General features: G+C 34.5%; 1 protein-coding gene across 1 annotated transcript in view; it reads left to right on the top strand.

The window, feature by feature from the left end:
* Nucleotides 1-15,858, top strand: part of EXOC2 (exocyst complex component 2) — a 283,158-nt gene that overhangs the window by 246,568 nt on the left and 20,732 nt on the right. Inside the window, exons 24-25 of the mRNA XM_045089602.1 lie at nt 10,795-10,850; nt 13,404-13,526. Of these exons, the coding sequence (XP_044945537.1) occupies nt 10,795-10,850; nt 13,404-13,526 (179 nt within the window). The remainder of the gene's footprint in view (nt 1-10,794; nt 10,851-13,403; nt 13,527-15,858) is intronic.

Below are 15,858 nucleotides of genomic sequence, written 5' to 3'. Positions count from 1 at the left end.
GGAGTGAATAAGTCACAGGGATGAAAGGTATAGCATGGGGAATGTAGTCAATGGTATTTTGATAGTGTTGTATGGTAATAGATGGTAAGTACACTTATGAGCATAGCATATTGTTAAATCACTATGTTGTACACCTGAAACTAATGTAACATTTTTTATCAACTGTACTTCAATTTAAAAAAAAATTTCTTGGGCGCCTGGGTGGCTCAGTGGGTTAAAGTCTCTGCCTTCAGCTCAGGTCATGATCCCAGGGTTATGGGATTAAGCCCCTCATTGGGCTGTCTGCTCATCGGGGAGCCTGCTTCCCCCCTCTCTCTCTGCCTGCTTCTCTGCCTACTTGTGATCTCTCTGTCAGATGAATAAATAAAATCTTAAAAAAAAATTTCTTATCCAAGTTAGCTACTGTTTTTAATTTCAACACTTTTTTATTTATTTTTTTTTTTTTAGTTTAATGGTTGGGACAGATTTTATTTCTTAAGTTGTATATGGAACCATATGTTGAGAATAGGGACTTTATCTTATCATTTCTTTACTGTGCTCCACAGTGGTGATTCCAGTTTTAGGGATGCAATAGCTGCTCCATAACACGGATGGTACCAGCTATCATGGGTCAGACAGTGGTAGAGCACTTTCTGTGTGTTTGTTCAGTGAAATCACAGAAACCAACACAGCTAACTAGGGAAGCCAGGATTCTAACTCAAACAGTCAGGCTCTTTGTGCCTGGCTTCTCTCATGAGCATTTATTGATTTTTATTTAATCAGTGTCATTTTATTTAAAAAAAAAAAACTTATTTTGAAATTGAACAGTTACTACAAACCTGTTTATGAAATGTGATATACAAGTATAATAAAACATTGCAAGTGTAAAACAAAATGCATCCATTTGCGTAGATAGAATGACTTTTATTTTTTTGTCTTTTTCATTTTGCTAATTGAAGTTGCCTTCTAATGAAAATTTTTTTTTCTGACAAAAGACTAAATTGAAACAAATGAGTTTGATTTATCAGCTAATGTTAAATTGATTAAATGTCTACCTTTATGTCTGAAATTCAGTATATCATGTTCAAATGATGAAATGATATTCTATGCTAAATGTGTACAGTGTGCTTTAATATTCTATGTTAGTATACTTCATAATCTGTTTTACCAACCAGACTTTAACTTTGAAATGGGATATGTTGTGATATCCTTGATCATTTTTAAGTCTTGAAAGCTATTTGTGATATATATAAATGCTAAACTGTTATGAATATAAATCCTTTCTTACAAATGGAAAACACAAACCATGAAATAATTTTATTCTTATTTTCAGAGCTGGTAGTATTTTCTGTTTTCATAAGGCAGAGTTTTCCTGTTCATATTTAAAAGCTAGGAGATAATATTAATTAAAGTCAGAAAAAAAAATATCCTGAGAAAGAAAATAGAGAACTGTAAAGGTTGAGATTATTCATTCACATACTACATATGAAAGGTATCCTCTTCTCAAGTGTTCATTTAAAAAATCTCTGATATGGCAAAAGACATTTATCAGTTTAGGAAAAGAGATCAATTTAGGAATGATCCAACTAAAATATGAAGACCTGAAAGTTAAAACCCTTCCTCTGTTCCAACAAAAGCTAATTTTGTTGCAAGATATTTAGGCCTTTCTGTTTGTCTGCCAATATTGATAGTTTTTGGTTACCTTTTTTTTAATAGGCAGTAATTTCAATAATGTGCCTTCAGAGGTAATTGAGTAGATAATTTATTTAGAAAAAAATACCCCAAAGTTCTTTCATGTAGTGTTTCAGTTTGACCCAAAAAAAAGTACATTGTGGGATATTTATAGTATTTTTCGATCTATTTTTGTCTGTAGACTAGGACTGAAAACTGATTTAGGGCATAGGGGTTAAAAACAGGAAATGTGGTTTATAAAGTAGGTAGTATCTCCAAAGTTTCCAAAGTTTGATTTCTTATAGTATTGACTGAAGAATATCATGTTTCAAAACAACATTAGGCAGAGTACCTTGAAATCAGTCTGTGTTTAAAGGAGTTGTCTGTCCAATTATGACAGGAAATGCTTCATGGAAAAATTTGCATTCTTGGTATATGTTCAAATAGTACAGCATTGCTTTCTTTAATTAATTGCACAGTGCTCTTTCCTCTCTAGCTCCTTTTTAGACAGTCTTAATATAGTTAGATTGAGTATAAGTCTTGTGTAAATTTTAGTAAATTTCCTTTGATCTTTGTGTTTGGTTAAAATTTTATTTTAGTGTTCTAGCGGAAGGTTTTGTCATTATCATAATTGAGAAGGAGCATATATTATAGTTATAGTTATTAAATAATTTGGGAATCCAAGTTAAGAAAATAAAATGGTATATAAAAGCAGAGTTATAATTTTGTATGGCTTTGAATGACAGCTTGGCAGAAGTGATCAAAACTAAAAACCTTTGACTCAGGCAATCCCATTGCTAGGAAAATATCTTACATAAATTATTCTATGAGAATACAAAGATTAATATTCATTGTAGCATTATTAGTAATATGTACTGAAAGTCAATGAAATTGTCTAATAGGAGAATAAATTATGAACAGAATAAAATTAATAAATTAGAATAAATATAGAATAAATAAATTGTGGCACATCCATTGCATAAAATACCCAGCATCCACTGAAAATAATAAGGTAGATATGTATACACTGGCATGAAAGAATGTTTGTGATTTATTACAAAATAAAGTAAGCAAGTTTCAAGAAGAAATGTGTAGTGTAATCTCATTTTTGCGGGAGAAAAGTTTATATTCATTAAAAGAGATTTGGAAGAATACATACCAAACTAGAGAGAAGGATGAAAGAGCTTATTGGACTTTTGTTATTATGAAAACATATACTTCTGCGTTTTAATTCTTTTCAATTAGTATTTGATTTTTTTTTCAGAATAAAAAAATCAAGAAGAAAGGTCGATCAATCCAAAATGTTTACTATTATGTTTTTTAATATAGACATTCTTTAGAGAAGTCTGCCTAGTAGTTTTTCCAAAATTATTATTATTTTTTAAAGATTTTATTTATTTATTTGACAGAGAGAGAGAGATCATAAGTCGGCAGAGCAGGAGGCAGAGAGACGGGGGTGAGGGGGGTTGGGAGTAGGCTCCCTGCTGAGCAGAGAGCCCGATATGAGGCTCCATCCCAAGACCCTGAGATCCATGACCTGAGTTGAAGGCAGATGAGCCACCCAGGTGCCTCAGCCAGAATTATTAATTATAAGAAAAATCAAATCTGCTCACATAATACTTTTTAATATATAAAACATTTTCCCATATTTCAAAGAAAATTTGAAGCTCCAGCGAATTAGCTGATTTTCCAGCTAAGTTGTAAATCCAATTCATTCTATATATATCCATACATTATCTATTATAGCTTATTGCTAGGTATTATTCCATGAGATCGGCACAAAAATAATAGTAAGACCCTTTCGACGTGTCAGGGGACCATTTTCTCATAAATGGTCCTGAGGATTTCATCAAACAGAGCCCTGTTTACCAATTTGGGTTTTAGTGTTTGGCAAACAGTTTTCTTTTATACAGTTGCTTTCTTGTGCTGTTTTAGAAACAATGTAAAGCTCTCTCCCATGTGCAATGTATGTCCTGTGAAGAGGAGAGCTTTATTTCTTATGAATTTGTTTTTTGTTTGTTTGGTTGGGTGGTTGGTTTTGTTTTGTTTGGTCACTACTATAATCCCAGCACCTGGAAGAGAGTCTGGCCTGTAATAGTAATAGGCACTCAAAAATATTTTTAGTAGTGTGCCTATTCCAAAACCAATTGTTCCCTTTATGTGATTAAAAGAAGAAACTGACAAATATGGCAAGAAAAAAAAAGTACGTCTTATCCACTTTCATGTATGAAAATAAAAACCTTCATTATTGGAGAAGATGGTATGTGGTCCAGGCCCAGTTACAGGAAGCCCACCCTGCAAGAAGGAGCCTACAGGTTCTTGCTCAGAGTAGAGATGCTTTGTTTTCTCCATGGGGAATTTCCACACTGGGCTGCTAGATTAATTGCTAAGTGATAGTTTAGATTGATACCGTGTGGGTGGGGACACTTTTTTGTCAAATATCATGACACATTCTAATTTTATATTCAGAAAGTAGAGGAGATACATATAGTAAATACTTAGAAGTTGTTCTCATTCCTTTGGAAAGTTGTGGGGGTTTATCTAAGAGGAACCTTTTTAAAAACAATACTTATTACTACATCATAAAAATGTAACATTTGTAACTCCAAGAAATAAGTCATTTGCCTTATTTTTTCTGTGTGCACTGTTCACATGGACAGCTCATTTCCTAGTAGTACTGTAAATGTGGTATTTATGGCCCACTTAATGTTGGAGCTAAGGCTAAAACCCTGGTTTCCTAACACATTTACTAAGTGTTCATTATGTTCTAATGTGTCTGGGCTTCTTCCTGAGTAGCACATAATGAGCATTCAATAATGTAAAGGTTTATTGTTTGACATAAGCTATTTGCTAATTAAGCATATAGCCAGAAAAACAAAGCATATTTGGAAAAAATATATTTAGACTCAGCAGTATTCCATTCTGTTATACTTAATGATTCAAATTATATTTTTCAAATGGATCCTACAGAATTATTTCAAAAGGACTGTTTTTTGTTTTCTTGAATCCTGTGAAAAGTAAGATATATGCTTTAGCAGAGAGTATCTCCTTTACACATAAACTGAGGCATTTACATTTTTAGTGGATGATGGCTCAAGTATAAAATTCATATTATAGAATCCTACATGCATTAAAATTTTTCTCTGATGTATTTGTTGACTCATTCATTCCTTTATCACTTTATTTTTAAGAGGGTTAAGGGAACTTATTAGTGAGTAAGACATACATGATGTTTGCCTTCTTTCTTCATTCATAAATATTTTTGAACTTGTGCCTCAGACCAGCCACAGTAATGGGTAGTGAGGATACAAAGATGTGGTAAATGGAGGACAGTTCCTATGCCTGTGAGTTAACAATCTAGCAGGGTAGATATCAATTAAGTAGTCATGTAAATCAATGGAAAGCTGCTACAGTGGGGGAAGAGGGAGTTGGTGCTGAGAGGACATGAGAGGTGATCTAAGTGTATCACCTCTGAAATACAAGGGAGAGTCAGCTGGTCATAACCAGTAATACTTCCTCCCATTTGCTGACTGCCTGCTCCCCAACAGATATACTGTTAGCCTCTTAGAAGCATTATTTCATTTATTAAATGGTATCTCTGTTTGATAAATGAGAAAGCTACACATTAGAGATGTTCAGAAACTTTCCGCAAGGTGACAGCTTAGTAAGTAATGTGAGTATTTGAGGTCAGCACCTGCATCTGCCTTCTGTTCAATTGTGTAATTCTGATTTACCCAGCCATTACTCAGGTGTCCCCGTAGAAGTCAGTTCTTCCCTAACCATTGCTGGTATGTTACGTTCAGCCATTCTTTCCAAACCAAGGCAAAGTATGACAAAAACAGTTCCACTATATTCCAATTTCTAGAGAACTTTATGTAAACTAGAAAAATAAGTATATAGTCAAAGACCAATCTGCAGTTATTGCACAGCCCAGTAACATTTGATATTGTATCTGGGCTGTCTGCTGCTGTCATGTTCTAATACACACATTTAGCTGTTCAGAGATTGCTAGTGCCACTCAAAAGAACTTTGCCTACAATTAAGCTGTAGCCAGGGGGTTACATGATGGATTATAGTATCCAAACTTCTAAATCATGTGTTTCAGAACGAGAAATTGGCTCCCTTCTTCTAGTTATCATACATTTTACCCAACTATTTATGTCTTTCTTTTTAAAAAGTACCTTAAATATGTGTACTGCTTTGTAATCTACAACATGTCCTCTACCACATAAGCTCGCTTAGGGTGGGGCCATGTCTGTTTTGCTCACTTTTTTATACCATCACCTGGCAGTGCCTAGCACATAGTTGATGCACAACAAATATTTAAACAATAAGAAGATAAATATATATCATTTTTATAGTTTGGATAGCAAAACGGGCATTGTAATCTCTACATTTTGTAAACTAAGCTGCTGTCTAAAAGGTGAACTGGGCCATATCATTAGTATATAGGTAAGCCAGAACTTTGATCCCAAGTGTTCTGGCTTTACATTGAGTGTTTTTTCTATCACCTCAATGAACTTAAAAGTCTTCATCAACCATTAATGTTAATAATATTAAAACTAGAATAATGTATAGTGAGAAGAAAACACACTACCAAATTTAACTACAAAATCATCCCTTCGTCATAGTCATCATAGACCTTTTGAAAATAGTACCATAACCAAAAATCAAATCCTGGTCCTGCCCCCATGGATCATGGTCCCTTTAAACTCTGCCATCCACTTTAAGACCTCAGGCACTTTAATAACAAAATTTATGTACAGCTATGGGAGATCCTTAGAGCTATGGGATCCTTCTTGGCATTCTTACTACCTCTTGCTTGCTTTCCAAATCTAACCCATTCCATTCAAGCAAGTTAGCTCAGCTGTCAGTGAAATCACAGGGAAGACCCAACTTTACATTTTACAAAACCTAATTCTGTTTCTTTCAGCTCTGAGTAATTGAATTTCTGTCCTTTTGGCATGATTGCCTTGTACTTTCCTCTTCCAGGTCAGTAAAGAGCAAATTTGTCACTCTAGCCACCGAAAAGAAGATTGCTACCTTCTATCAGCTGTGTTTTGATGGAGTCCTTTGACACCAGTACCACATAAGCAAGCAAGGCATGCTCATGCATCCTACCAGGATGCTATAGGTTTTGGGGGGGGGTACATATTTTTAAAAGAACTGACAATCTCTTATAGCTGGGTTTGGAGCAATATTTTTAAACAGAAAACTTACCAGGCACTTAAACCCAGGGGGTTAATCTGTGTTTATTTTTTTAGAAACACATCTGAAAGTCTCAGTGTAGATACCTGAGTGAGTAGGATAGGTGCTAGGGAGGATAGGCTAGTGTGGAGGGTGTGATACTGGTTTTGTTTCTCATTCGGCTGATAACAGGCTATAGAGTGGAGTAAAGAGAAAGGAATTGAAATTCTTAACTAGGAAGACCACAAAGATCTTATCTGTTTGATGTTTGTGAACCTTCAGACCTCAGTCCCTAGACACTGATGCTGTCTAGTCTCTAAGTCCAGTGCCCTTCCTCCACACTTCCCCAGTACTAATCTTTAACCTTTCAAGAACTTAAGAAAAATAGAAATTGTAAGTAAATGTTTTACAAATTAGTATAAATTGTATTACAAAGATTTTTTTCTCACAATATAAAACCCTTTCATTCCACATATTTGCTACATGCGACTTATACACACATGTGAATACCAATACATTAGGATAAAATTTAGTAACTAAAACTTTGAGGTCTTAATACATACTGAGGATATACACATGCTCTACTTGAGAGACCTATTGTCTCATTACCTCTGATGTGAGCCTTTCAGGGTCCACCATGGAGTAGAATCTCAACAAATCGATGTTAAATGAATTAATGAGAACTTTAGCCATTCCCTTAGAACTAATAACAATTTCAGCCCAATATGCAATAAAAATAATTCTCTCTCACGGGCGCCTGGGTGGCTCAGTGGGTTAAGCCGCTGCCTTCGGCTCAGGTCATGATCTCAGGGTCCTGGGATCGAGTCCCACATCGGGCTCTCTGCTCAGCAGGGAGCCTGCTTCCTCCTCTCTCTCTCTGCCTGCCTCTCTGCCTACTTGTGATCTCTCTCTGTCAAATAAATAAATAAAATCTTTAAAAAAAAAATAATAAAAAATAATTCTCTCTGTATTTAACATAATGGATTTTTGTAGAGAGGCAATCAATGATTTATTTTTATTTAAAAAAAATTTTTTAAGTTATTAACACCAGCATATACTTTGCTTTGGAAGGTTGTAATAATATTTCACAAATCTCCATCTCAAACTAAGCATGCATTTTTCAGACATGTTCAATTTAATGCTGTCTTTTTGAACCCATACTGACCTGATGTGTGGCTTGACTGAGAGCTCTCTTTCTGTTCATTCCTAGGGCCACAATTTTTTTTTCTTCTTTTTTTCCAACATTACCACTTAATCTCTTAAAGTGGTTGTTGGGGGGCTTTTTTGGAGTGGGGGGTACAATTATTTCATTTTGTCCTAGTCATAAAATTAAGTCTCCAAGAGATAGAATTTTTTTTTTTCCTCAGTTTGTTCAGGTTGAGGCTGTGTGTTCCCTCTAACATATTATCCTTGTGAAACCTGTGGTCAACCTAAAACAGGAAGCTTGTTTTTGTTTTCATATTATTTATCAACAGCAATATAGTTCTAATGGCTGAAAGTATCTTAGTTTTTATTCTTACTATTCATAGCTTTGCCTTTAGAATTATATTGAGTAATTTAGATTTATCTCTTTTACAGGGTGTTTTATTAGTAATGCTCAGTCTGATGGGTTCTTGCCAGGAAATGTTTTTCCTATCACGGTCAGAGTGGGAGTTGAGTTGCTAGCATGTGACACTGGCTTGCTTTATTCTAACTTTAATTTTCTGCTTTTTAGTCAGCACTCTGGCCCCACTCTTGTCTTTTACATTGAAGAATCTTAGAAGTTAAAAACTGCCCTGACATTTCTAATCATCATTGCTAGAACATTGCTAGCACCCAAACTTCTGACATTTGTTCAGATAGTAGCATTGACAGAACCCTGGTTTTCACGAACAGCTGAGACTATTGAATTTCTCACTCTTAAGTTCCTTACATCATCACTGGCTTAAGATTGTGCTTATATTTTTAGTAACTGTATACATGGTTATGTATATATGCATATAAGTATGTATGTACGTATGAGCTAGTCTTTCACGTATTGCGATTTAAAAATTCTTGACCTGAGAACGGTGGTTATGAACTCTTGAACTGGAGAACCCTTCTGTGCTTTCCTCTACTCACCTAAGAGTGTCCCTGGAGAACAAGGGACAAGAGGAGACCTTTTGACTTGGATGACCATAGTCACCAGAAACAGATGTCACAGCCAGATCTCCCTGTTGCCCTAACTATATATAACATGTGAACAATCCAAAGGAACAACTATGTGGTATGACTTTCCCCTTAGAGGAAGAAAGCTTTTCTAGTCTTAAGCACAAGGTAGTCTATTTCACTTTCACTTACAATAGGCTCCTGATATTTTTCCTGATATATTTCCTACCTCCTAGATAAAACTTGTACCTTTCAATTAGTTGACTTCAACTAACTTCTGAATATTTTTTGCTCTTCAACAGTTTTCTCATTTTTCCACCAGAAAAGCAGAATTAATAACACTTGAACCTTGTATCCTAACATATATATAAATTGGCGCCTCAAAAGAAAAATAGTGTACCTATTTATGTACCATCGCATATGACAGAACCGAAAGCTTTTTATATATTTAGAATCTGAAAATGCCAATTCAGAAAGCTGATTATAGTTCTTGGCCTTTAATCTCAACTTTTCTAAATAATCAGTAGCTTAGATGACATTATAGAAAAAGATTCTCCTTAATATTTTTACTGTTAACATCCATGATTTTACAATACAGGAAACTTTTCTCTGTTCTATAGGAAAAGATTTCTCAGTATTTGCAATTAATTCTAGAAGGCATTCTGAAGTAATAATATTCCACTCCAAGTAAATGTAATTTCTTTAGAGTTACAGTAAAGTAGCATTTTGTTTTACTTTTTTTTTTTTTTTCCTACAAAATTATAGTAATAAAAGTTCTTACTGAGCCTGTGGATACCAGGACTAATCACATGCATTATCTCCTATAATCCTCACTGTAAACCTACAAGATAGATACTGTTCTTATATTCTGATAGAAGAGAAAACTGGGCTCTCAGTCTTCTTGCCAGAAGTCATAGTTTGTAGCTGATGAAGCTGGGGTTTGATCCAAGATAATCTGACTTAAGACTGTTAAATCTTCTGCACACCTGCTTTTGAGTACCTTCTTTTGAGTGAAGTAGTATTTGTTACTGTCTGTATTTGTTACATCTGTACTATCCTGAAATCTTGTATTGTGTCCAGTTTTTAACTTGCTTTACAGAATCAGATTGTGACTTTGTCAAAAATTTCTCCCAGAAGTATTTTTTTAAGAGCAAAATGGTCATTCTGGGGGTGCCTGGGGGGTTCAGTGGTTTAAGACCCTGCCTTAGGCTCAGGTAATGATCTGAGGGTCCTGGGATGGAGCCCCACATCAGGCTCTCTGCTTATCAGGGAGCCTGCTTCCCCTCCCCCTCTTTCTGTGTGCTGCTCTGCCTACTTGTGATCTCTCTCTCTCTCTACCAAATAAATAAATAAAATCTTTTAAAAAATGGTCATTCTGTATGACTTAACTTTTACCTTTGGAAATAAGATATTATAATAGATAATTTAGCTTTTATAAGCTTTGTCAAATATCTTCTGTCTTTTAGGGGGGGTCTGCTAATGTAAATGTGTGTGTGCATATACACACACAAAGATATGAAGAAACTGAAGGATAGTTTTAAATTTCAATTTTGAAAGAGACTGAACGTCAGTTTCAGAAAAATAATGACAGAAGTGGAAAAACAATGAAAGAAAATGCCTAATTTAACTTTTTTTTTTTTTAACCTGTATGAAAATAGTCCTTTTACCATTTGGTCCTCAAAAGGAACTAGACAGTGGTAGTGTTACTTTCTGTTTCTCCTTAGAAAATTCTAAAGCAGTAGTACATATAGTGCACAGTAATGCCATCAAGGGAGATGGGTAGCTTGTTTCCATTAAATGCCTTTTTTCCCTCCCTCATTTTGATTTCAGGTGTCAGAAACTATTTAAAAGAAGCATTGGTGAATATAATTGCTGTGCATGCAGAGGTAAGCTATCATTAGGTGTTCCTGAGAAATATGGATAACTGGAAAAAAAGAAAAAGAGGCAAATTTGATGGTTTATATGGTAGTCTTTTTTTCCCTTCAGAATATATATTGAGTATAAATAAAACACAACTCTACTTTCATACATGCACACACAATCACACTCAACACATGTGTGCTTTTTAACTCTGAGAGTTTTTTTTCTGAAATTGTGTGTGTTTAAAACTAAATTCATTTATTTTTCTCGTACCCACTTAAGCCCCCCATAAATGAAAGAAGATGGGATTGGGAGGGAGACAAACCATAAGTGACTCTTAATCTCACAAAACAAACTGAGGGTTGCTGGGGGGAGGGGGTTTGGGAGAAGGGGGTGGGATTATGGACATTGGGGAGGGTATGTGTTTTGGTGAGTGCTGTGAAGTGTGTAAACCTGGTGATTCACAGACCTGTACCCCTGGGGATAAAAATATATGTTTATAAAAAATAAAAAATTATATTAAAAAAAAACTAAATTCATTAGTGTTCAAAAGGTAAGGAGAAGAGAGATTGAAAAGATGAAAGGTACGTTAAATCCCTTGTCTTGGAAAATTCATTAACCTCTTTTTAACTAGGAGACAAATAAGCACTGTTGTCTTATTTGTGTAGCAATGTGCTCTTACATAGTGGCTGGGATTCCAAAAAACTAGACTTGTTAGAAAGATAGGCTGAAAGGGCACACTGAGGTTAGGAAGCAGGTGCATGGTTTCCTATCAGTAACTGACTTAGGTACATGTAGATGTTGATGCCTCTGGTTCTTGCTAAAAGTTGTCCTCACTTAAAGCATTATCATCTTAAACTTCACATTAACCTCCTTTGTTAACATCCTTCTTAGAAGGACTCTTCTAAGGAACATCAAAAGAGGCATAGCTATCACCATTATCACCCCTATGACTACCTATTCTATAATTTCACAATCCATTACTCACTGCTTTGCCAGTACTTTCAGAGTTGTTATAGCTCATAGACTGATGGATGACCAGATAAAATGGGGCCCAGCAAAGAGGTTATCATTAGATAATTTCTACTGTTGCTTGAGTGCCTTTTAAGCTGTATATATCTGATATAAGTGTATTTAGTTTATACCACTGTCTTCATCCAAAATTATCAGAGGTTATCGAGGTAAACTGGAAAAATGGATAATGCAGGCTAAAACAAAAGAGTAACCAAAGGAAACAAGAGAATGCTTCCTAAATTTGTCTCTAGGTTTGAAGTAACTCAAGCAGAAAGAGAAATATAGTATGTTACAGTTTCCATTTTTTTAAAAAAGATTTTATTTATTTGACAGAGAGAGATGGCAAGAGAGGGAATACAAGCAAGGGGAGTAGGAGAGGGAGAAGCAGGCTTCTCACTGAGCAGAGAGCCTAAATGTGGGGCTCCATCCCAGGACCCGGGGATCATGACCTGAAGCAAAGGCCCATGCTTAATGACTGAGCAACCCAGGTGCCCCTATAGTTTTCATTTCTTAATAAAGAAAAACATACATTCCTCTATAAAGTTTATATATGATTGAACTCTAGCAAGAATTTATCACATACATTTTAAAATTATTTTATCATGATTTTCCAAAGATCTACAAATGCTTTCTTATTATGTTAGCTTTCAGTAAAATTAGATTATAAAATTAAATCATCGGTCAGTGAAAGCATTTCTGTGGTAGATGAACAGGTGGTAGTCAGAAGAATTGCAAAATATGTAGGCATTTTTAGTGATCATGGTAATTCTCAAAGAAGCAGCTATTATTAATGTTCACTATCAGTAACCATGATTTGTATTGGGTTTTCCAATATTAATTTTTTAAATTAGTTTAAGATAAACTTTTAATTTATCTCAGTGACTGAAGGTAGAATTTCATTCATAATGTTTATTATTTAGTATTTCCTACCTGATCTTAACCTGACAAATTTATAAATCAGCATAGTAAAATGTTTTACCACATTTTCAAATATAATAACTCTTAGCCTGAATATACCAAAATTCAAATTTTGAAAATATTTTATGTCAAATGAAAGGAAATACATATTAAATTCAGCAAATAGTAAAATTGGGGACTTAATTGTCCCCAATTGGGAACTTTTGTTGTCCAGTACACAATAAAGTGCCCAATATGATATGATGTTTTAATCTAAGAGTCTGGCCCAGTATGTTTTTCTTTTAAATGTGGTAAAAAACTGACACAGTATATTTTTATTTCTACAGTTTTCTCTTTAGAAATAATGTTTCATTTTGTGAAAAAGGCAAGAAGAAGAAATCTTTGAAACTATTTTTACTTTGTCAACATCAACAATACCTTTCAGAATTATATTTGCCAATATATTTTAAGAGGATTAGTTTGGGCATGAATCACTTAATACAACTTAAGTATATCTTCCTTTCATTCATAATTATGATCCTTTAAAAATATGACTTAGAAGACCTTTGAGTTATTTTGTTTTGTGCATTTCTTTGTTTTTAACAAATTCAAGTTAGGAAATGTTCCCATAATGCACTATTTCTTCTTACCTTAAACCCTTCCATCAGGTGTTCACTATTTCCAAAGAATTGGTACCTCGAGTTCTATCCAAGGTGGTCGAAGCAGTTTCCGAAGAGCTGAGTCGACTAATGCAGTGTGTTTCATCCTTTAGCAAAAATGGAGCATTACAGGTACCAAAATAATTCAGTTCCATGTTGAACTTTTATTTCATTTAAAACATACAAATATATTTTTAGTCATCAATCTTATGATATACAGACAGGTTTGGAGGTTGTTTTTTATGTATCTGCTGATTTATCATCTGTCATCATATCTTTTATATAAGCCATACCCCATTCATTGTCTAAAAGTTTTAGAGTGTCTGTTTCTTTAGAATAGAGCAAGACCTTAATGACTCTTGTGAAATTATCTGAATGCAGATTCCTTCTAAAGTTTGTGATTTTTTTTTTTTAAGTTTATCACTGTCTTCACTAAATTCAGTTTCAACAGGAAATTTTTAGCAACTTAATAAATCTTAAAAATTGGTTTGAAACCAATCAGGGCAGTTTTCATAGAAATGACAACAGTCCCTTTGTACTCATAATCCATTGGTTTATGTTATAGTTATTAAAATTACATAATTATAATAACAAATGTAACTTCTATAAACCAGATACTTCTTAGTATGTATATAACCAAATTGAAAGCATCCAGGATATGCACCAATATGGCAGATTTACCTGGTACCTGTAAACTGCAGTGATCCTAGAGCATTGCAAATGTATTTTTTAAAAGTACTGACAGTTTTGCTATAGTGGCTGAGGAAGTTTCTCTCAGGCCATCTTCCTACCGATAACAACTATAATCTTGAATACTGTAGAAAAATAAAAAGTATAAAAACAAAAACCTAAAGATACTGGAGAATGACCATTAGTGAGTGATTTTGAAGAAATGGCACTTGAGGAATTTTTCACTTTTTACATCTTTTAGCCTGAAGGAAGGCCAAGGGATGACTACAACTTCACAAAACCTGCTATCTTTTTGGCTTGAGGAAGAATCACAATTATAGGAAAGCAAGGTGTTCCAGAGATCAGAAAGCAAAAGCAACAAATTTTGTGTATATACTGCCTAAATCACCAGTGACCCCTGAACTCCACATGGGTGGTCAAATTCTACTTCAACCAGATCAGTTAGGCTAGAAGAAAAGAAGTAAGAATTGAAGTGCTGCCCAACAGCCAAGAGTTTTCCATTTGAGGCCAAATAAGATAATTCCTTGCTAAAAAAAAAAAAAAAAAAAAAAAAAAACAAAGATCAGTCTTTTTCAGGGGCATATTATAGAATCCAGAGTCTTCATACATAATACTTACAGTGTCCAAGAAAGAATCCAAACTTACATAAAGTGCACAAACAAAATAAAATGGGAAAATATGACCCACTCTCAATTAAAAAAAAAAATCAACTGAGACCAATCTTGAGGTGACACAGATGTTGGATTTTGAAGACAAGGGCTTTAAAGCAACTGCATTCAGTGATGTTAAAAAAGAGACTGTTCATGCTCATAATGAATGAATAGTTAGGAAATCTCAGCAGAAAAAACAAAAAAAGGGAACTAAATGGAAATTCTGGAATGGAAAAATACAATATATGAATTTTTTGAAGTCTACTAGATGTGAATAAAAGCAGATTAGGCAGGATAAAAGAGAAAGTCATTGAACTTGTAAATCAACAGAAGTTACCCAATATGAAGAAGAGAGGAAAGAAACACTGGGAAAAAAATAAATAGAACTTCAGAGACCTGGGACAATGTCAAAAAGTCTAGCATACATGTAATTTGATTTCCAGAAGAGTCAGAATGGCTAATCAGTACATGAAAGCATGGTCAGCATCATTTGTTATCAGAGAAATGAAAATTAACACTATAATAATATGCCACTGCACATCTACCAGAATGAAGAAAATTAAAAGCTTAAATACCAAGTGTTGGCAAGACTGAAAAGAAACTAGAGGTCTTAGGTGTAAATACCCAGTAGTGCAATTGCAGGGTCATAGCGTAGCTCTATCTCAATTTTTTGAGGAGATTATGCTGAATGAAATGAGTCAAGCAGAGAAAGTCAATTATCATATGGTTTTACTTACTTGTGGAACATAAGGAATAACATGGAGGACACTAGGAGAAGGAAAGGAAAAGTGAATTGGGGGAAAACCGGAGGGGGAGATGAACCACGAGAGACTGTGGACTCTGAGAAACAAACAGGGTTTTAGAGGGGAGGGGTTGGGGGGGTTGGGTGAGCCTGGTGGTAGGAATTAAGGAGGGCATGTATGTGTGGTACATAAACAATGAGTCTTGGAACACTGAAAAACTAAAATTAAAAAAAAAAAAAAACTAGAGGTCTTGCGCATTGCTGAAAGTGTAAAATAGTACAGTGACAAGAAAAGCCCTTGCAACAAAACAAAACAAAACTAAAAACACCTAAAAATACTGTATGACCCAGCCATTCCAATCCTAGGTATTTAACCAAGAGG

This window comes from Mustela putorius, unplaced genomic scaffold (assembly GCF_011764305.1).
Source record: "Mustela putorius furo isolate JIRA1106 unplaced genomic scaffold, ASM1176430v1.1 tig00000117_pilon_pilon_pilon, whole genome shotgun sequence".
In the NCBI taxonomy this organism is placed as follows: Eukaryota; Metazoa; Chordata; class Mammalia; order Carnivora; family Mustelidae; genus Mustela; species Mustela putorius.
This window is presented reverse-complemented; position numbering and strand designations above follow the sequence as displayed.